The sequence below is a fragment of the Tachyglossus aculeatus genome, chromosome 1 (genome assembly GCF_015852505.1).
Source record: "Tachyglossus aculeatus isolate mTacAcu1 chromosome 1, mTacAcu1.pri, whole genome shotgun sequence".
NCBI lineage: Eukaryota > Metazoa > Chordata > Mammalia > Monotremata > Tachyglossidae > Tachyglossus > Tachyglossus aculeatus.
In genome coordinates this window covers 95,070,221-95,093,347 of record NC_052066.1, presented here as the reverse complement: position 1 = coordinate 95,093,347, position 23,127 = coordinate 95,070,221, and the positions used below count along the sequence as shown (strand labels likewise).

General features: G+C 45.5%; 1 protein-coding gene and 1 pseudogene across 1 annotated transcript in view; both read left to right on the top strand.

The window, feature by feature from the left end:
* Positions 1–2,586, top strand: part of LOC119927056 — a 37,592-nt pseudogene extending 35,006 nt beyond the window's left edge.
* Positions 2,564–23,127, top strand: part of SELENOT (selenoprotein T) — a 30,697-nt gene continuing 10,133 nt past the window's right edge. The window contains exon 1 of the mRNA XM_038749083.1: positions 2,564–2,746. Coding sequence (XP_038605011.1) covers positions 2,601–2,746 — 146 coding nt within the window. The 5' untranslated portion in view covers positions 2,564–2,600. The remainder of the gene's footprint in view (positions 2,747–23,127) is intronic.

Here is a 23,127-nt window from a genome sequence, read left to right as displayed (position 1 = left end):
ATATATGTTTGTACATATTTATTACTCTATTTATTTATTTATTTATTTATTTTGCTTGTACATATCTATTCTATTTATCTTATTTTGTTAGTATGTTTGGTTTTGTTCTCTGTCTCCCCCTTCTAGACTGTGAGCCCACTGTTGGGTAGGGACTGTCTCTATATGTTGCCAGCTTGTACTTCCCAAGCGCTTAGTACAGTGCTCTGCACACAGTAAGCGCTCAATAAATGCAATTGATTGGTTGATTGATCTTACCTCCTTCCCTTCCCCACGGCACCTGTATATATGTATGTACATATTTATTACTCTATTTATTTATTTTACTTGTACATATCTATTCTATTTATTTTATCTTGTTAGTATGTTTGGTTTTGTTCTCTGTCTCCCCCTTTTAGACTGTGAGCCCACTGTTGGGTAGGGACCGTCTCTATATGTTGCCAACTTGTACTTCCCAAGCGCTTAATACAGTGCTCTGCACACAGTAAGCGCTCAATAAAAATGATTGATTGATTGATTGATTGATTAGTACAGTGGCCTGCGCACGGTGAGTGCACAAAGTCTTCTAGACTGTGAGCCCACTGTTGGGTAGGGACTGTCTCTATATGTTGCCAACTTGTACTTCCCAAGCGCTTAATACAGAGCTCTGCACACAGTAAGCGCTCAATAAGTACGATTGATTGATTAGTAAGGCGCCCTGCGCACGGTGTGCGCACAAAGTCTTCTAGACTGTGAGCCCACTGTTGGGTAGGGACCGTCTCTCTATGTTGCCAACTTGTACTTCCCAAGCGCTTAGTCCAGTGCTCTGCATACAGTAAGCGCTCCTTCCCTTCCCCGCAGCACCTGTGTATATGTATATATGTTTGTACATATTTATTACTCCATTTATTTATTTATTTTACTTGCACATATTTATTCTACTTCTTTTATTTTGTTAATATGCTTTGTTTCGTTCTCTGTCTCCCCCTTTTAGACTGTGAGCCCACTGTTGGGTAGGGACCGTCTCTCTATGTTGCCAACTTGTACTTCCCAAGCGCTTAGTCCAGTGCTCTGCATACAGTAAGCGCTCCTTCCCTTCCCCGCAGCACCTGTGTATATGTATATATGTTTGTACATATTTATTACTCCATTTATTTATTTATTTTACTTGCACATATTTATTCTACTTCTTTTATTTTGTTAATATGCTTTGTTTCGTTCTCTGTCTCCCCCTTTTAGACTGTGAGCCCACTGTTGGGTAGGGACCGTCTCTCTATGTTGCCAACTTGTACTTCCCAAGCGCTTAGTCCAGTGCTCTGCATACAGTAAGCGCTCCTTCCCTTCCCCGCAGCACCTGTGTATATGTATATATGTTTGTACATATTTATTACTCTATTTATTTATTTATTTTACTTGCACATATTTATTCTACTTCTTTTATTTTGTTAGTATGCTCTGTTTTGTTCTCTGTCTCCCCCTTCTAGACTGTGAGCCCACTGTTGGGTAGGGACCGTCTCAATATGTTGCCAACTTGTCCTTCCCAAGCGCTTAGTCCAGCGCTCTGCACACAGTAAGCGCTCAATAAATGCGATTGATTGATTGAGTGATTGAATTGCTCCGCAACATTGCCAAGATCCGCCCTTTCCTCTCCATCCAAACCGCTACCCTGCTCATTCAAGCTCTCATCCTATCCCGTCTGGACTACTGCACCAGCCTTCTCTCTGATCTCCCATCCTCGTGTCTCTCTCCACTTCAATCCATGCTTCATGCTGCTGCCCGGATTATCTTTGTCCAGAAACGCTCTGGACATATTACTCCCCTCCTCAAAAACCTCCAATGGCTACCGATCAATCTGCGCATCAGGCAGAAACTCCTCACCCTGGGCTTCAAGGCTGTCCATCACCTCGCCCCCTCCTACCTCACCTCCCTTCTCTCCTTCTACTGCCCAGCCCGCACCCTCCGCTCCTCCACCACTAATCTCCTCACTGTACCTCGCTCTCGCCTGTCCCGCCATCGACCCCCGGCCCACGTCATCCCCCGGGCCTGGAATGCCCTCCCTCTGCCCATCCGCCAAGCTAGCTCTCTTCCTCCCTTCAAGGCCCTGCTGAGAGCTCACCTCCTCCAGGAGGCCTTCCCAGACTGAGCCCCCTCCTTCCTCTCCCCCTCACCCCCCTCTCCATCCCCCGTCTTACCGCCTTCCCTTCCCCAGAGCACCTGTATATATGTATATATGTTTGTACATATTTCTTACTCTATTTATTTATTTATTTATTTTCCTTGTACATTTCTATCCTACTTATTTTATTTTGTTGGTATGTTTGGTTCTGTTCTCTGTCTCCCCCTTTTAGACTGTGAGCCCACTATTGGGTAGGGACTGTCTCTATGTGATGCCAATTTGTACTTCCCAAGCGCTTAGTACAGTGCTCTGCACATAGTAAGCGCTCAATAAATACGATTGATTGATTGATTGAATGAACGAATAGCAGCCAACCCGGGCGCGCAGGCGCACTGGCTGCCTCGGCGTTTCGCTTCCCGCGCCTGCGCGGTGGCGGCCGGTCGTCGTCGTCCTCCTCCCCCTCCCGCTCGCCCGATCGCCTCAAGCGTCGGTGAGGGGGTCGTCCAGGATGAGGCCGCTGCTGCTCCTGTTCGTGGCGGCGGCCACCGTGGCGACCGGGGGCCTCGGCCGGGCCTCCGCCGACCTGGGCGGGATCCCCAGCAAGCGGCTGAAGATGCAGTACGCCACCGGACCGCTGCTCAAGTTCCAGATCTGGTGAGCGCCCCGCCGGGCCCGGCCCCCGCGACAGGCCTCGGGCGCTACGCGAGGCCCCGGCTTTGCGGCCTAGTTTCCCGAAGGGCGGCTGTTGGGCCTCCGTCTCTCAATCAGTCAATCGTATTTATTGAGCGCTTACTGCGTGCAGAGCGCTGTACTAAGCGCTTGGGATGTACAAGTTGGCAACATCTAGAGACGGTCCCTACCCAACAGCGGGCTTACAGTCTAGAAAACCTGCGTAGCTCCGTGGAAAGAGCGTGGGTTCGAATCCCGACTCATCCACATGCCTGCTGGGTGACCTTGGGCAAGTCACTTCTCTAATCAATCAGTCGTATTTATCGAGCGCTTACTGTGTGCAGAGCACTGTACTAAGCGCTTGGGAAGTACAAGTTGGCAACATACAGGGACGGTCCCTACCCAATCAGTCGTATTTATTGAGCGCTTCCTGTGTGCAGAGCACTGTACCAAGCGCTTGGGAAGTACAAGTTGGCAACATACAGAGACGGTCCCGACCCAACAGTGGGCTCACAGTCTATGTTGCCAACTTGTACTTCCCAAGCGCTTAGTACATACAATTGATTGATTGATAGAAGGGGCTCACAGTCTAGAAGTGAGCCTCTCTAAGCCTCAGTTACCTCCTCTGCAAAATGGGGATTAAGATTGTGAGCCCCACGTGGGGCAACTTGATCACCTTGTATCCCCCCCCAGCGTTTAGAATACTGCTCTGCACATAGTAAGCGCTTAACAAATGCTATTATTATTATTATTATTAGAAAGGGGAGACAGACAACAAAACAGTCAGGTGGATTCATTCATTCAGTCGTATTTATTGAGCGCTTACTGCGTGCAGAGCGCTGGACTAAGCGCCTGGGAAGTACAAGTCGGCAACATCTAGAGTCGGTCAATCAATCAATCAATCAATCGTATTTATTGAGCGCTTACTATGTGCAGAGCACTGTACTAAGCGCTTGGGAAGTACAAATTGGCAGCACATAGAGACAGTCCCTACCCAACAGTGGGCTCACAGTCTAAAAGGGGGAGACAGAGAACTGAACCAAACATACCAACAAAATAAAATAAGTAGGATAGAAATGTACAAGTAAAATAAATAGAGTAATAAATATGTACAACCATATATACATATATACAGGTGCTGTGGGGAAGGGAAGGAGGTAAGACGGGGGGATGGAGAGGGGGACGAGGGGGAGAGGAAAGAAGGGGCTCAGTCTGGGAAGGCCTCCTGGAGGAGGTGAGCTCTCAGCAGGGCCTTGAAGGGAGGAAGAGAGCTAGCTTGGCGGATGGGCAGAGGGAGGGCATTCCAGGCCCGGGGGATGACGTGGGCCGGGGGTCGATGGCGGGACAGGCGAGAGCGAGGTAAAGTGAGGAGATTAGTGGTGGAGGAGCGGAGGGTGCCGGCTGGGCAGTAGAAGGAGAGAAGGGAGGTGAGGTAGGAGGGGGCGAGGTGATGGACAGCCTTGAAGCCCAGGGTGAGGAGTTTCTGCTTGATGCGCAGATTGATCGGTAGCCATTGGAGGTTTTTGAGGAGGGGAGTAATATGTCCAGAGCGTTTCTGGACAAAAATAATCCGGGCAGCAGCATGAAGTATGGATTGAAGTGGAGAGAGACACGAGGATGGGAGATCAGAGAGAAGGCTAGTGCAGTAGTCCAGGCGGGATAGGGCTCACAGTCTAGACGGGCGGGATAGGGCTCACCCAACAACGGGCTCACAGTCTAGAAAAGCAGAAGCTTTTCTGGAGAAGCAGCGTAGCTCCGTGGAAAGAGCATGGGTTCGAATCCCGACTCATCCACATGTCTGCTGTGTGACCTTGGGCAAGTTACTTCACTTCTCTAAACCTCAGTTGCCTCCTCTGCAAAATGGGCATTAAGATTGTAAGCCCCACGTGGGGCAACTTGATCACCCTGTTCACCCCCCCCCCCCCCCCCACAGCGCTTAGAATACTGCTCTGCACATAGTAAATGCTTAACAAATGTCTTCATTATTATTATTATTATTATTATTATAAAGGGGAGACAGACAACAAAAGTCAGGTGGATTCATTCATTCATTCAATCGTATTTATTGAGCGCTTACTGCGTGCAGAGCGCTGGACTAAGCGCTTGGGAAGTACAAGTCGGCAGCATCTAGAGACGGTCCCTAACCAACAACGGGCTCACAGTCTAGAAAAGCAGCGTAGCTCCGTGGAAAGAGCATGGGTTCGAATTCCGACTCATCCACATGTCTGCTGTGTGACCTTGGGCAAGTCACTTCACTTCTCTAAGCCTCAGTTACCTCCTCTGCAAAATGGGGATTAAGATTGTGAGCCCCACGTGGGGCAACTTGATCACCTTGTATCCCCCCCAGCGTTTAGAATACTGCTCTGCACAGAGTAAGCGCTTAACAAATGCCGTCGTTATTATTATTATTATTATTATAAAGGGGAGACAGACGAAACAGTCAGGTGGATTCATTCATTCAATCGTATTTATTGAGTGCCTACTACATGCAGAGCACTGGACTAAGCACTTGGGAAGTACATGTCGGCAACATATAGAGACGGTCCCTACCCAGCAGCGGGCTCACAGTCTAGAAAGGGGAGACAGACAACAAAACATATTAACAAAATAAATAGAATAAATATGTACAAATAGAGTAATAAATACGTACAAACATATATACATATATACAGGCACTGTGGGGAGGGGAAGGAGGTAAGGCGGAGGGGAGGGGGAGGAGGGGGAGAGGAAGGAGGGGGCTCAGTCTGGGAAGGCCTCCTGGAGGAGGTGAGCTCTCAGTAGGGCTTTGAAGGGTGGATGAGAAACAGCCCCAAGTGCGAACCAATCAATCAATTGATCCATCGGTGGTTTTTACGGAGCACTTACTGCACCGTCGTAATAATAATAATAATTTTGGTATCTGTTAAACGCTTACTATGTGCCAAACACTGTTCTGAGCACTGGGGTAGATACGAGGTGATCAGGTTGCCCCACAGGGGGCTCACAGTCAATCCCCATTTAACAGATGAGGTAACTGAGGCACAGAGAAGTTGTGACTTGCCCAAAGTCACACAGCTGACAAGTGAAGTGACTTGCTCACAGTCACACAGCTGACAAGTGGTGGAGCTGGGATTAGAACCCATGACCTCTGACTCCCAAGCCCGGGCTCTTTTCATTGAGCCACACTGCTTGGGAGGGACCGATGAGCAGCAGCGTGGCCCAGTGGGTGGAGCCCGGGCCTGGGAGTCGGCCACAAGGACCTGGGTTCTAATTCTGCCCCTGCCGCTTGTATAAATGTGTGACCTTTGGCAAGTCCCTTCGCTTCTGGGCCTTAGCTGTAAAATAGGAACTGAAAGCATGTTCTCCCTCTTACTTAGACCAACATGAACCCCATGTGGGACAGGGACGGCGTGTGACCTAATTAACTTGTACCCATCTCAGCGCTTAGAAAGGTGCTTAGCAGAGAAGCATTGTGACAGCTCCATGGAAAGAGCACAGGCTTGGGAGTCAGAGGTCATGGGTTCAAATCCCGGCTCCGCTAATTGTCAGCAGTGTGACTTTGGTCAAGTCACTTCGCTTCTCTGTGCCTCAGTGACCTCATCTGTAAAATGGGGATGAAGACTGTGAGCCCCACGTGGGACAACTTGATCACCTTGTATCCTCCCCAGCACTTAGAACAGTGCTTTGCACAAAGTAAGCACTTAACAGATGCCATTATTATTATTATTATTAGGCATAACAAATGCCATAAAAAAGCCTCCAGAGTTGGTAGGTAGGTTCCCTGCCCACAACTAGTACAGTGCTCTGCACACAGTCAGCGCTCAATAAATACGATTGACTGAATGAATCAACTAGCTTATAGTCTCCATCCGTTATTATGATTAATCTTATTTATTAAGCGCTGACTGTGTGCAAAGCACTGTAGTAAGCACTTGGGAGTCCAACCTAACATGTTCTCGGCCCACAGCAAGCTCACAGTCTAGTTTCTCTGCTTTCCTGTCTCTCCCTGTCCAGTGGATCCCCTCCGCCGGGATAAAGCTGATGGTGAGCAGGGAGTGTCTGTTGCTGTAGTGTATTTTCCCAAGCGCTTAGTACAGTGCTCTGCACATAGTCAACTCTCAATAAATGCAGTTGAATGAATGAGTGGATAGATGGATGAAGGGCCCCATGCTCCTCTCTAAACGGGGGTGGTGTGCTAGGCCTGAGGTTGGCGGCAAAGTTTCCGATGGAGAAGCAGCCCAGACCTCTGGAGGAAATGGGGTCTCTTCAGAGAGGAACTGATAGCCAGATCAGCTCCATTCTCTCAATCTCCAATCATCTCCATTGCCACCCTCCAGAGGGGAAAAAAAAACAAAATCTGCAAATAACCCAAAGTAGTGCTTCCCCGCTGCCCTTGGAAAGCACCGCCCTGGCTGGGAGACAAGGCCCATCTACCAGCTGCTTCCTCTTGGTCTCCTCTCAGAGGCCTTATCCAGTCGATCAATCATTCATTCATTCAGTCGTATTTATTGAGCGCTTACTGCATGCAGAGCACTGTACTAAGCACTTGGAAAGTACAAGTCGGCAACATATAGAGACGGTCCCTATCCAACAGGGAGCTCACAGTCTAGAAGGGGGAGACAGACAAGACAAAACTAGTAGACAGATGTCAAAACCGTCAGAATAAATAAAATTGAAAAAAACAATCGTTTTGATCTATCAATTACTGTATGCAGAGCACTGTACTAAGCGCTTGGGAGAGTACAGGATCATAGAGTTAGTATTTTCGAATGTGGCTGCTAAGGGACAGGGGTGGGGGGAGTGGCAGCTTAAGCAGAGCAGCGTTTTCAGGATCAGTTTTGGCCCTGGGGGTGGTGGGGAGAGGCCAGGCAAGATGAGGAAGGTTGAAGGTCAGAGGCCAAGTCTAAAGCAGCAGTGAGAATAATAATGGTGGTGTTTGTAAAGGGCTTACTATATTCCAAGGACTGTACGAAGCATTGGTGGAGATACAAGTCATCAGGGCCCACATCGGGGCTCACAGTCTTAGGAAGGAGAACATTTACAGATAAGGAAACTGAGAAATTAAGTGACTTGGCCTAGGTCACACTGCAGGCAAGTGGGCGGAGCAGGGACCTCCGACTCACAGGCCCATGCTTTTTTCCATTAGGTCACGCTGGTAGGAGGTGAAGACTTTAAGCTAAAATAATTTTATATAGGTGGGCTGAAATTAGAAACATTTTCCAGGAACTTCCCATCTTCTCTTGCCCTTATTTTTCGCAGCAGTGAAATTTTTAGGTCATTGAGCCTTACGGTGGTTGAGAAAACAGGCATATACTATCTACTAAGAATTAAAAATAGGATTTCGCATGCTGGCTGCCTCACTATTTACAGTAGTTCTAGTGAGATAAAGACCTGCCTTTCTCACAAAATCAGTAGAATTTATTGAAGCAAAAGACAGGAGCCCCACCTTCACTTGTCTGCCGTGTGACCTTGGGCAAGTCACTTAACTTCTCTGTGCCCCAGTTACCTCATATGTACAATGGGGATTAAAAGTGTGAGCCCCACGTGGGACAACTTGATTACCCTGTATCTATCCCAGCGCCTTAAACAGTACTTGGCACATAGAGAAGCAGTGTGGCTCAGTGGAAAGAGCCCGGGCTTTGGAGTCAGAGGTCATGGGTTCAAATCCTGGCTCTGCCAATTGTCAGCTGTGTGACTTGGGGCAAGTCACTTAACTTCTCGGTGCCTGTTACCTCATCTGTAAAATGGGGATGAAGACTGAGCCCCCGTGGGACAACCTGATCACCTTGTAACCTCCCCAGCGCTTAGAACAGTGCTTTGCACATAGAAAGCCATAATTATAATTCAAGGAGCCTAGAGTCTCACCGAGAAACAATTAGTAAATACTGGAGACAGGGAAGCTCTGAAAATGACTGGATTGTTGTGATTTGGGGTGATGGAAGTTAGTTAGGGAATGCTTCCTGGAGGAGGTGGGATTTCACAAGGGCTTAGAAGATGGGGAGAGCTGTGATCTGGTCGATTCGAAGGAGGAAATTTCAGGCCAACACGTGCCCTGACACTGTTCTAGACTGCAAGTTTGTCTCTCAGACTGTAAACTAGTAATGCGTGGGCAGGGAACATATCTTCCAACGGTTGTGTTGTACTCTCTCAAGCACTTAGGACCGTTCTGTGCACACAGTAAGCACTAAGTAAATGTGATTGATTGATGTTGCTGTACTTGTGGTGATTTTAAAAAGGGAGACTAAATGCCATAGATTTTCATCAAGGAATTTTTGATAAATTCCTTAGCATGGCCTACTGGATCGAGCACGGGCCTGGGAGTCCGAAGGTCATGGGTTCTAATTCTGGCTCAGCCACTTGTCTGCTCTGTGATCTTGGGCAAGTCACTTCATTTCTCTGTGCCTCAGTTACCTCATCTGTAAAATGGGGATTGAGACTGTGAGCCCCACATGGGACAGGGACTGTCAAACTCAATTTGCATGTATCCACCCTAGCACTTAGAACAGTGCCTGGCACATAATAATAATTGTATTTGTTAAGCTCCTACTGTGTGCCAAGCACTGTTCTAAGCACTAGGGTAGTTAAAAGGTAATCAGGTTGTCCCACTTGGGGCTCACAGTCCTGATCCCCATTTTACAGATGAGGTAACTGAGGTGCAGAGAAGTTAGGTGACTTGCTCAATGTCACAGAGCAGACAAGTGACAGAGCTGGGTTTAGAACCCATGTCCTCTGACTTCCAAACCCATGCTGTTTCCATTAAGCTACGCTGCTTCTCGTGCTTACCAAATACCGTCATCATCGTCATCACTTGCTAGAGAATAAACATGCTTCTAAATAGCACTAATGAACCTGTTTACAAATAGCCCGTTCAGAAAGTAATAATCATCTTAGATGGCATTGTGAAAGATTGTGGCTAAAGTCCTTTTAGAACTAAATGTTATATAATGTTGGATTACACTTTTAAAGGATTTTTGATCTCAGAAAGTTGCAGTTTTTGGCATTAGCTCATTTCTCCTAATTTAACTGGCTACTCCTTTGTCCAAATTGCTTAGTAGTAAGAATCTTTACGGTTGCTTATGCTGCATCATTCCCATCTGTTGAATATCTAAAATAGTGGATGTTCATGCTACTGTGTAGTGTTTATATAAGGGTGTTTCCCGACTAGTATATATAGGATATTCTCCCCTTTAGACTGTAAACTCATTTTTTAAGAATAGTATTTGTGTGCGCTGAGGTAGATACAAGCTCATCAGGTTGGACTTAAGTCCTTGATGACCCACATGGGGCTCAAAGTCTTAATCCCTATTTTACAGATGAGGAAACTGAGGTACAGAGAATTTGTGACTTGCCCAAGGTCACACAGCAGACAAGTTGCAGAGCTGGGTTTAGGATCTAAATCCTGACTCCCAGGCTCATGGTGTATCCATTGTCACACTGCTACTTTGGTCTGTATTGTACTCTCCCATGTGATTAGTACAGTGCTCTCCCTGTAGTAGGTGCTCCATAAGTATTGCAATGTAGAGAAGACTGATAAAAATATTTTAAAAACTGTGGATTGAATTTTTAAATTTTCTGGTTTTTAAAATAACTGCTTAAGGTAGTAAATTGGCTTGACAGGGCAAATCTCACTGTTAAATGGTGGAGTGCCTTGAAAATGATGGTCATGTCATGAGGCCCTAAGACCAAAAACCTGTGAGAAGGAATTGATTTTAATGCTGGTGGTTTATGCTGTGCCACTTACACTCTCTCATCCCTGTCGGTTTTGTTCCCACTGGGGCAGGGAGTGCAGTACAAGCAAGAATTTCTGTGTAAAGCCCACTTAAAGCCAAAGTGACCGACACATAGTGGTGATGCCTTGCCAAATGCCTGCCAGCCTAGCCACCGTTATTCTTGTCAGCTACAGGAAGCAGCATGGTGTAGTGGCTAGAGCACGGGCCTGTTGGGAGTCAGAAGGTCATGGGCTCTAATTCTGACCCCGCCACTTGTCTGCACACAGTAAGTGCTCAATAAATACGATTGATGATGATGATGATGAGTAAGTCACTTAATTTCCCCGTACCTCAGTTACCTCATCTATAAAATGGAGATTAAAACTGTGAGCCCCATGTGGGGCATGGACTGGGTCCAACTCGATTTGCTTTGAATCCATCCCAGCGCTTAGTCCGGTGCCTGGCACATAGTAAGCATTTAGCAAATACCACAATTATTATTATTAAAGTGTTCTACTAGGGTCAAGATTCTGGCTGAGCCTGCCTGACACAGACAGTGCTGTAGATTCAGCAGGCACTGCAACTCTCCCAATTACTGGTAGCCTCGTCCCCCCCTTCCTCCTCTTCCACCCCCGCCCCCATGTTGAGGGGTGGGTGGTGAAGGGGGGAGGATTAATACCACAGGTTTTCTATGAAGCCCTGATCAAATTGCCCTTGTTTGCCACATTTTTTCTCTCCATAAAAGAGATTAATGCATTAGACCCAAAGCAAACAAATAGCAGGCGTATTTTCAGGTATGAAGGGCTGTGGATGTTTGGCTCTATTATGATGTACTGGGAAGGTCAATTTTGGAAAGGAACTCAAAAGACTATTTTCATCTTAAATTATATGGTAAAATGCGATTCATTCAAATTTTAGAGTTGTGTGCTAGGTAGGCATAAATCATTAGTGAATTGTAAGCAGTAGCAAATAGAAGTGAAATATAGGTGAACTATCGTGGCTTCTCTCTTCATTAGTTTCAGGCATTTCGTTTACTTGTTTTTGGAATTTGGCCTTTTTTTATCCGACATTTATAAAAGGAAAAATGTATTGCTCTGCAAGTTTTTTGAACTGGCAAAGATACTGGCTGCTGTTACGTCAGCCTAGCAACACAAAACACAAATGAGACCGGGGAGGAAGAGAGAAAAGGTATGGCCTTTAAAAAAAAAAAAAAACCCAAAACAAAAAGAAAAATACAAAAATAACCAAGCAGAAGGAGGAGTTAAAGTGTAGGTTCTAATGGTAATTTTGAAATTTAATTTTCTTCGTGAAAACTAAAGCTTCATTCTGTTCCAGAAGCACACTTTAAATCTAAAAATGGGCTTTCCTGGTCCCTTGCGCATACCATTGTTTGTTGTTTTGAAGTGTCAAAGAATCATCTTATTAAAAGAGATAAAATACAAAAATCACTTAACAGAGTTTTTGAATTTACTAATATATTTAAGAGTCTCCATTTTACATAATATCCGTGGCTTATAGGAATATACAATTTCCATACCTGGTTTTGGTAGGTAAAAAATGAGTTTAAATTCCCTCAGAATTCCTTTATATTTTCTCAGAGAATGTTGGGAAAGAAAACAAAAGCAGAGCTAATAATAGTGTTCACCACCTCTTCAATAACTGAAGTTTTCATTATAGCGTAATTACAGGGTCATTTGTAGCTAGTCATATTAGTTTCTTTTTCTATAGGTAGGAAAGTTTTTGGTAGTGTTTGGTAGTTGATTTCAGAAATTGAATGTAAGTACGATAGTGGTCTAGAGAGCTCAGGAACCTGCCTATAGTGTATCATTTCTGCATGATTTGCAAGTCCTTAGTTAACCATTTCAAGGGCAAATTCTGAATTCAGAGAACTGCTGAGTTTTAGGCAGGGCTTGCAGCAGTGCTCATAGTAGGTTGGACCAAGCCAGTCTGGGTCCTGAATATCAAGGGCATATTCATGCACCCTTATTAGAGCAAGCCTGATTTCTGTGGTGGTGACTTTAAAATGTGCTGTCCAGAATGGTAACAGAACCCCAGTTCTGGGTGCTATTGTCATGTGTATGTAAGCAAACTCCCCAGATTTCAGGGCACACTTGCAAAAATTCCCCGGGTCCTACCAGTAGTTCTCAACAACATGTGTAATCAGGTGAACCTTCAGTTATTTATTTGGAGTATTCTATTTGGGAAAAAAAAATACATCTTCCTGTTAGAATGTATGTTCCTTGAGGGCATGTAATTTGCCTCATTTCTCTGTTGAACTTTCTCAGGCACTTAGTACAGTGTGTTGCACCCAGTGGGTGTTCAGTAGGTACCATCACTTGAGTGCCCACTGTGTGTAGAGTACTTCCTAGTTATACTGGTTTTCAACCTCCTTAAGGGCTGAGGTTATGTCTATTGTACTCTCAAGCGCTTAGTGCAGTGATCTGCACACATATAAGTGCTCAGTAAATACCATTGATGGATCTACTGACAACAAAAAAGGATGATGTGATTTCCTGATCTCAGATTGAGGCAATATGGTTTAGTGGCTAGAGCATGGATGGGCCAGGAAGTCGGGAAGATCTGGGTTCCAATCCCGGCTCTGTCACTTGTCTGCTTTATAGCCTTGGGCAAATCACTTCACTTCTATGCCTCTGGTACCTCATCAGTAAAATGGGGATTAAGACTGTGAGCCTCATGCAGGACAGGGACTCTGTCCAACCAGATTAACTTGTATTCACCCCAGTGCTTACTATGGTGCCTGGCACATAGTAATTGCTTTAACAAATACCATAAAAAATGCACACAGTCTAATGGGGGAAGACAAGGGGCTATAGATTCACAGATGCAGTGTTTGAGTGAGAATAGATATAAATAATAAGTGGGTGGATGAGTAAACCTGTAACAAGTTAAAAAAGAGTACAGAAGTGGTTAAAAGAGAGGTATGTGTAGTGTGGTGCTGTGCACTGGGTTAGGCAACTGCTAAATTGGAAAAAAAATCACAGATGCTTGTTCCTTGATAGAGAGTTATGGTGCTGAGGAAAAGGAGATCAGAGGCCTACCATACCAGACAGTAAGTATGTATGATCCCCTCATTAACTCCCTCTTACAATCACTGCAACAAACTCTTATAAGTGGAAGGAAAAAAGGGCTGTGCCTTGCTCCTTTTGTCTCCCTGCTCATCTCTTGTTTCCTGAAAAACACCCAGAGCACCGTAGACGTACAATTCAGGTCTCCAGAAACATGGAGTGTATATTTTCGAAGAACTCTGCTCCAGCAAAACTTGCTCTGTAGAACTCCTTGCCCATAACTGCATGCCTGCACACAACCGTTTCATCTTATATCTTATTTCATCTTATATCCAGATGCGTTGGCATACAAATATTCCTTAGTTCCCCAACAGTTACATCCAAAATGTAATGATAAATGGCATTGGCGATGTACTTACCAGTACGTGGCCCTGGCATTCTAGCGTCCTTGTGGAAGGAGTGGGGAGGTTTAGCGTTACACAGAAGCCCTAATTGCCAGGGCTGTGGTTAGAACGATCTTGAAGCCATCTGGTCTGTTTCCCACCTCATATTTCTGAAGGTGGAGGGCACTGGAAAAAGAGCAGCAGAGACACCGAGTCTCACAGCCCCTGCCCCAGCCCCTCCCCGGTTGATTAAAAATGGCAGTTGAAACTGAAGGCTGCAGGAACCCTGCTATTGTAATGCTTTCCTGGCAAGCAGAAAGCACTAGAATTAGCTGTCATCACAGTAATGATCTTCCTGCTGCTTTTCTTTCTGGTTGAGAATGTAGAAGCATGCCTTACTACATTTCTCATCATAAAAAATGCACGGGTGTCTGCCAAAGCATGGGTTTTGGCTCAGACGCTACTAGGAAATAAGGGCATGTTCACCTGATCATCATCATCATCATCAATCGTATTTATTGAGCGCTTACTGTGTGCAGAGCACTGTACTAAGCGCTTGGGAAGTACAAGTTGGCAACATATAGAGACGGTCCCTACCCAACAGTGGGCTCACAGTCTGAAAGGGGGAGGTAGAGAACAAAACCAAACATACTAACAAAATAAAATAAATAGAATAGATATGTACAAGTAAAATAAATAGATAAATAAATAGAGTAATAAATATGTACAAACATATATACATATATACAGGTGCTGTGGGGAAGGGAAGGAGGTAAGATGGGGATGGAGAGGGGGACGAGGGGGAGAGGAAGGAAGGGGCTCAGTCTGGGAAGGCCTCCTGGAGGAGGTGAGCTCTCAGTAGGGCCTTGAAGGGAGGAAGAGAGCTAGCTTGGCAGATGGGCAGAGGGAGGGCATTCCAGGCCAGGGGGATGACGTGGGCCGGGGGTTGATGGCGGGACAGGCGAGAACGAGGTACAGTGAGGAGATTAGCAGCAGAGGAGCGGAGGGTGCGGGGTGGGCTGTAGAAGGAGAGGAGGGGGCGAGGGGATGGAGAGCCTTGAAGCCCAGGGTGAGAGTTTCTGCCTGATGTGCAGATTGATTGGTAGCCACTGGAGATTTTTGAGGTGGGGAGTAATATTCCCAGAGCATTTCTGGACAAAGATAATCCGGGCAGCAGCATGAAGTATGGATTGAAGTGGGGAGAGACACGAGGATGGGAGATCAGAGAGAAGGCTGAAGCGGTAATCCAGACGGGATAGGATGAGAGCTTGAATGAGCAAGGTAGCGGTATGGATGGAGAGGAAAGGGTGGAACTTGGCAATGTTGCGGAGCTGAGACCGGCAGGTTTTGGTGACGGCCTGGATGTGAGGGGTGAATGAGAGAGCGGAGTCGAGGGTGAGCCCGCTGTTGGGTAGGGACTGTCTCAATATGTTGCCAACTTGTACTTCTCAAGCGCTTAGTACAGTGCTCTGCACCCAGTAAGCGCTCAATAAATATGAATGAATGAATGAATGAATGACACCAAGGTTGCAGGCTTGTGAGACGGGAAGGATGGTAGTGCCGTCAACAGTGATGGGAAAGTCAGGGAGAGGGCAAGGTTTGGGAGGGAAGGCAAGGAATTCAGTCTTCGACATGTTGAGCTTTAGGTGGCGGGCAGACATCCAGATGGAGATGTCCTGAAGGCAGGAGGAGATGCGAGCCTGGAGAGAGGGGGCGAGATCAGGGGCAGAGATGTAGATCTGGGTGTCATCAGCGTAGAGATGATAGTTGAAGCCGTGGGAACGAATGAGATCACCAAGGGAGTGCGTGTAGATCGGGAACAGAAGGGGACCAAGCACTGAACCTTGGGGAACCCCCACAGTAAGAGGATGGGAGGGGGAGGAGGAGCCTGCAAAAGAGACTGAGAAAGAACGAAAAGAAAGAAAGAACCTGATAACATAGACAGGTATGGATACAGCACACTGTGGAGACAGCCACCATCTGAAATGTCAGAAGTGCAGTTTTCTGCACATGGGCCATTAGGACATGGTGAGCCCTATAATATGAGCTTTCCCTAATATGCTTTTTTTCTTCAAGAAAGGTACTTTCACGGTTTTTTTTTTTGTTTTTTTTTTAGGAAAAAAGAATTGGGTATATCCCAGTCCCCTCAGTGGAGAAGCTTTCTTCCATCTGGTAACATGGACTAATGGTGACCTTGGACAAGTCACTTAACCTCTCCAAGCCTCCATTTATTCATCCGTAAAATAGGGATAATAATACCTACCTCCTCTTACCGTACTGGGAGATTGTGAGAGTAAAATGAGAGAACTGATGTGAAAGTGCTTCAGGAACATTTTTTTAAAGCACTACATAATAAACAAGATTTTATTGATACTTCTGAGTTCCCAGGAGCTTATCACATATTCAGTAAGTCATAGTCAGAGCTTACTATGCAGAGCACTGTACTAAGCTCTTGGCAGAGTACAGTATCACAGAGTTGGTTGACTCATTCCCTGCCCACAACAAGCGTAGAGTGTAAGCTTAGAGTTGCCAATTTGTACTTCCCAAGCGCTTAGTACAGTGCTCTAGTAAGCGCTCAATAAATACGATTGATGATGATAGAGGGGGAGACAAACATTAATATAAATAAATTACGAATATGTACATAAATGCTATGGGTTTGGGGGTGTGGATAAAAGGAACAAATCAGGGCAATACAGAAGGAAGTGGGAGAAGAGGAAATGAGGGCTTAGAGATGGCCTCTTGAAGGAGCTATGCCTTCAGTAGGGCTTTGAGTTGGGAGAGAGTAACTGTTGGATATGAAGAGGGAGAGCATGCCAGGCCAGAGGCAGGAGGTGGGCAGAGGGTCGTCTCTGAGATGGAGGTACAGTGAGTAGGTTGGCATTCTAGATTAAGCTTGTCCTCCCTACTGTAAACTCATTGTAGGCAGGGAATATGTCTGTAATGTTGTTTTGCTCTGCACACAGTAAACACTCAAATACGATTGATTGATATGGTAGGCTGGACTGTAATAGAGCAGTGAAGGAACAAGGCGATTGAGTGTTTTAAAGCCTATTCTAAGGAGTTTCTGTTTGGAGAAGTGGATGGGCAAGTACTGAAGGTCCTTGAGTGGGGAAACAAGGACTGAACAGTTTTTTTAGAAAAAATGATCCAGGCTGCTGAGTGAAGTATGGACCGAAGTGGAGAGAGAAAGGAGGCAAGGGGGTCACCAAGGAGGCTGATGCAGTAGGCGGGACAGTATCAGTGCTTGGATTAATGTGGTAGCAGTCTGGATGGAGAAGAAAGGGCAGATTTTAGTGATGTTGTGAAGGTTGAACTGACAGGGTTTGGTGGCATATTGAAGATGTGGGTTGAAAGAGAGGAGAGTCAAGAATAATCAAGGATAAATTTATGGATTGGGAGGCAGGAAGGATGGTGGTGCTGTCTACAGTGATGAGAAAGTCAGAGAGGACAGGGTTTGGTGGGAATATAAATTTTGTATTGGACTTGTTAAATTTGAGGTTTCAGCAGGAGTATAAATTCTGTTTCAGGCATGTTAAATTTGAGGTGTCAGCAAGTAGAGATGTCCTGGAAGGCAGAAGGAAATATGAGACTACAGAGGAGAAAGAGATCAGGGCTGGAGATGCAGATTTGGGACTCACCCACAAGGAGATGATAGTTGAAGCCATGGGAATGAATGAGTTCTCCAAGGGAGTAGGTGTAGATGGGTAATAGAAGGGAACCCAGAATTGAGCCTTAAGGGACTTCTACAGTTGGAATAGGCAGAAGATGAGCCCACGAAGGAGACTGAAAATGAATGGCCAAAGAGATAAAAAGAGAACTAGGAAAAGACTGTGCCAGTGAAGCCCAGGGTTAGATAATGTTTCCAGGAAAAGTGGGTGTTCAACAAACCAGTTTCTAGAATTGGTTTCTAAAGCTGCTCATATTACTTAATAGCCTAATATTCTGTGGTGATTTGCAGATACGTTCAATTTGCCCTGAAGGATGAACAAGAAGATATAAACTAGAATGAGGAATTAGGAAGGCTTTGCAGTTAGGACAGGTTTCTGAAAATGGGAATGCATTATCAAAGCAGTTGCATAATCTTTATTGCTGGAGGTTGTTAAATTCGCATTCTTGAATTTATTGTGGTTCTGACAGAAGGTAAAGGGATGGATCATTGTTCAAGATCCCTTCCATTTTCTTGGCTGAGATTTGAGACTTTTCCCACTTCATTCATGACTTATTGAATGAATAACTTGTATTTGTTTTCATAAAAATTGCATGCCAGTAGAAAATTAAATATTGAGACTCCTGTGTTATTTATACAAATTATGGGAATGGGTAAAGTTATTCTATTTTGCAGTTTACAAATATCTAAATATCAGGCTGACTTTGTCCACTTAAAGTTTATCCTTGCCTCGTGTAACTCTGTCCCCTCCTGCACAGCAAAATTATTTCTCCACCCTTATTGACACCCATGCCTGTTGCCTTCGCCAGTTCCAGACATTTAACTCCTTCCATAGGCCCCCTGTCCCCCATCTCTTGACCCCTATGACTTGACTGTCTACCGTGTTAAGAAAGAGCTCTTTAAAAATCTGTCCTGTCCCTCCTCAGTCCCTCCCCCTTCCGGCCCTCTCATCAACTTTCCCATCCTTCCCAGCATTATCTCTAGAGGAGATCTGCCTCATATCAAAATCCACCCCCTCCACCTGCGCATCTGAATCCATTCCTTCTCACCTTATCATGACTCTTGCCCCCTCCCTAACAGCCATCCTCAACTGTTTGCTCTCCAAGGGTTTCTTCCCTGCTGCTTTCAAACATGTCCATGGCTCCCCTAACCTAAAAAAAAAAAAACCCTCCCTTGACCCCACGGCTCCCTCCATTAATCGCCCCATCTTCCTTCTACCATTCCTCTCCACACTCTTTGAGCAAGTTGTCTGCATCTGCTGTCTCAAATTCCTCTCCTCCAACTCTCTCCTTGACGCCCTCCAATCTGGCTTCCGTCCCCTTCACTCCACAGAAACTGCCCTCCCAAAGGTCATCAGTGCTCTCTTTCTTGCCAAATCCAACGGCCTCTACTCCATCCTCATCCTCCTCAACCTTTCAGCTGCCTTTATCACTGTCGACCTCTTGGAAACATCCAACCTTGGCTTCACTGACACTGTCCTCTCCTGTTTCTCCTCTTATCTCACTCTCATTCTCAATCTCCTTTGCAGGTTCCTCCTCTGCCTCCCACTCACCCTTGTGGGAGTCCCCAAGGGTCAGTTCTGGTTTCCCTTCTATTCTCCATCTACACCCACTCCCTTTGAGAACTCATTTTGTCCCATAGCTTCAACTACTACCTCTATGCAGATGATACCCAAATCTACATTTTCAGTCCTGATCTCTCTCCCCATCTCTGCAGTCTCACATTTCCTCTTGCCTTCAAGACATCTGTACTTGGGTGCTCTCCCGTCACCTCAAGCTTAATATGGCCAAAACAGAACTCCCTTATCTTCCCAACCAAGACTTGTCCTCCCCCTGATCCTCCCATCACTTTAGACAGGACCACCATCCTTCCTATCTCACAAGCTCATAAGCTTAGTATTATCCTTGATCCTCTCTATTATTCAACCCACATATTCAATCCATCACTAAATCCTGTCAGTCCCACCTTCACAACCACTAAAATCTGCCCTTTCCTCTCCATCCAAACTGCTACCATGTTAATACAATCACTCATAATAATAAATATGGTAATTAAGTGCGTACTGTGTGCCAAGCGCTCGATATTGTTCTAAGCGGCTGGAGTAGATACAAGGTAATCAGACTGTCCCAAGTGGGGCTCACAGTCTTAATCCCCATTGTACAGATGGGATAACTGAGACAGAGAAGTGGCCTGCCTGAGGTCACACAGCAGACAAATGGCAGAGGCAGGATTAACTCCCAAGTCCTCTAACTCCCAAGCCCGTGCTCTTTCCACTAAACCCCACTACTCACTCATCCTATCCTGCTGCATTACTGCATCAGCCTCCTTGCTGACCTCCCAGCCTCCTTTCTCTCCCCACTCCAGTCCCTACTTCACTCTGCTGCCCAGACCATTTTTCCTTCAAAAACGTTCAGGACATGTCACCCCCTTCCTCAAAAAACTCCGGTGGTTGCCCATCCATCTCCACATCAGACAAGAACTCCTCACCATTGGCTTTGAAGCACTCCATCACCTTTCCCCTGCTACCTCACCTCGCTACTCTCCTACTACAACTCAGCCCGCACACTTTGCTCCTCTAATGCTAAGCTTCTCACTTTGCCTTGATCTTGCCTATCTTGCCTCTGATCCCTGGCCCATGTCCTGCCTCTGGCCTGGAACACCCTCCCTTCTTAAATCTGACAGGCAATTACTCTGCTCCCCACACTCCCCCAAAGCTTTATTGAAGGCACATCTCCTCCAGGGGGCCTTCCCTGACTAAGCCTCCTTTTCCTCTTCTCCCATTCCCCTCTGCATTGCCCTGACTTACTCCCTTTGTTCTTCCCCCTCCCAGCCCCACAGCACATGTACATGTCTGTAATTTATTTATATTAGTGTCTGTCCTGATGTAAGTTTGTTGAGGGTAGGGGTAAGTATCTGTTTGTTGTTGTATTGTACTCTCCCAAGCACTTAGTACAGTGCTTTGCACACAGTAAGTGCTCAATATATACAACTCAATTGATGAAAGTTCACATTGTAAGCTCTCTGTGGACAGGGAACCTGTCTACCAACTCTTTTCTGTTGTACTCTCCAAAGTGCTTAGTGCAGTGCTTGGTACACAGTAAGTGCTCAGTAAATACCATTGATGGATTCAACTTTTGTGAAATATCACATTGGAAGGATGACAGTGACTGTTGTTATGGTTATTACTTTATCACACATGGATTATTTCAGGACACATAGGGGGTTGAACTTTTACAGTATTAGTCAAGTTAATCTCTGAATATATCCTGTCCACCAGGTTTTCTTTTCTGTCCAATTTTTTTTTTAGAGTAAAGATCACTGTATGAGGAAAGATAAAGTAGAGCGTAGTGTGTGAAAGTAGCATTTGATATATGGACCACAACTCAATGAAATGTCTCATTCTTGATGCAATGATAAGGCCAAAAAATCTTTCAGCAAAGACTACATTTTAGAAGAGGGGGATTTCATAAAATACAAGCCTTAGTTAGAAAAAAAGCTGAATGGATTAGTTAATAGAATAACTAGTGTACAAATCGTTCCTCCTTTGGTTTCGACCCTATCCCCTCTCACCTCCTAAAAGCATTTGCCTCCACTGTCCTCCCTTACTCCTACTTCAACCTCTCCGTTGGCTCCTTCCCTTCTGTCTTCAAACATACCCATGCCACCTCCATACTAAAAAGTTGTCTCTGAATCCCACATCCCACTATTGTCCTGTCTCTTAGCTTCCTGTTGAAGCTTCTGTCTGGAATGGGTTACTTAAACCGGCTACCTTCACTCATCTCCGTCACCCCTTTTTGGGTTAGGGTTAGGGTCACAGTTTTGATACTGCTCTCTCTAGGATCACGCCAGTGACTTCCATCTATGTAGCCAAGGACAATGCTTCTTCTAGCATCCCGTTTTGGACAGACCACTGATCTCGTGCAGTTTGTCCTTTTTTAAGGCCACATCAGCGTACCATTCATTCATTCAGTCTTATTTATTGAGCACTTACTGTGTGCAGAGCACTGTACTAAGCACTTGGGAAGTACACGTTAGCAACATATAGAGACGGTCCCTACCCAACAACAGGCTCACGGTCTAGAATGGGGAGATGGACAACAAAACAAAACATGTGGACGGGTGTCAAGTCGTCAGAACAAATAGAAATAAAGCTAGATTCATTCATTCCATCGTATTTATTGAGCGCTTACTGTGTGCAGAGCACTGTACTAAGTGCTTGAGAAGTACAAGTCGGCAACATATAAAGAGACGGTCCCTACCCAACAGCGGGCTCACAGTCTAGAAGGGGGAGACGGACAACAAAACGAAACATGTGGACAGGTGTCAAGTCGTCAGAATAAATAGAAGTAAAGCCGGATGCACATCATTAACAGAATAAATAGAATAGTAAATAGGGACAATACGTGTCTGTGTGTCCCCCCCGGCCCTCATGGTTACCTGTCAGGAGGAGGCCCTAAGCGATGGCTGTGGCCATGCAACCGGCGCCCACGAAGCCCACCGAGCTCCCCGACCCGCCGCCATGGCCTGGAAATGGCCGGGAACGGCCCAAACAGCCCAGAACGGTCAGGAACGGCCCAGAACTGCCGTGCTCTCTCTTTCTCTCACTAGGCCTTCAAGTGCTCTTATGTCTGTCTCATTTATATCATAATCTTTTCGGCCCGTTTTGCTAGATTAGTTATGGCATGTGGAGGCCAAAGTAGAGGTGAGTAAGGATGGTGTGATACCAACCACCTCACTTGAATTTATTGGGTGTAAATCTGTTTGATTATTTCACAATCACAGGTATTGCCTCCTTTGGGAAGGACAGCCATAAACACAATTTGCCCATTGCTCAGTTATTTGAGAATTAAGTGTGACGATTATCTTGTATTCAAGAGGGTCAGAGCCTGGGTTTTGCCTTGCACACATTTGTGCCCAAACAAGCTCAATAACTAGAAATTATTGGGGTAAGGAACAACTTTGAAAATAATGATTGTGCATTACTGTCCTTTTTTCCCTCTTTTTTCCTTTGTCTTTTCAGCCCTTCTAGGCACTTTGAAATCATTTCACATTCTGTCTTACTGTTTCCATCTTTCAGGGGAATGAGATGAGTTGGGCTATCATGGAATGTGTCTGTTATATTGTGTTGTACTCTCCCAAGTGCTTAGAACAGGGCTCTGCACACAGTAAGTGCTCAGTAAATATGATTGATTGATTGGCATGAGTACTTGAAAACATCCCTGGGATGACTTTAGTATATTGCCAATTAACAAGAATTTGGTATAGGCCATTGTTGACTGTAATTTATTAAATCTTTTCTGACCTGTATTAAAGCAGTGCACATACACATTTCTACCATGTTCCCATCAGTGGCACGATGGGTGTTTGGAATTAAACAAAACCAAGTTTACCTTTAGCCCCAATAAATTACTTACTCTATCCCGTAATCATAATTTTAATGACTTATGTGCTTACTTTATACCAGTCACTGTACTAAGCATTGGGGTAGATACAACCTAATCAGAGTGGACAGAGTTCATGTCCCACATGGGACTCACGGTCTTAATCTCCAATTTACAGATAAAATAACTGAGACGCAGATTGCAGATTAAATTAAATG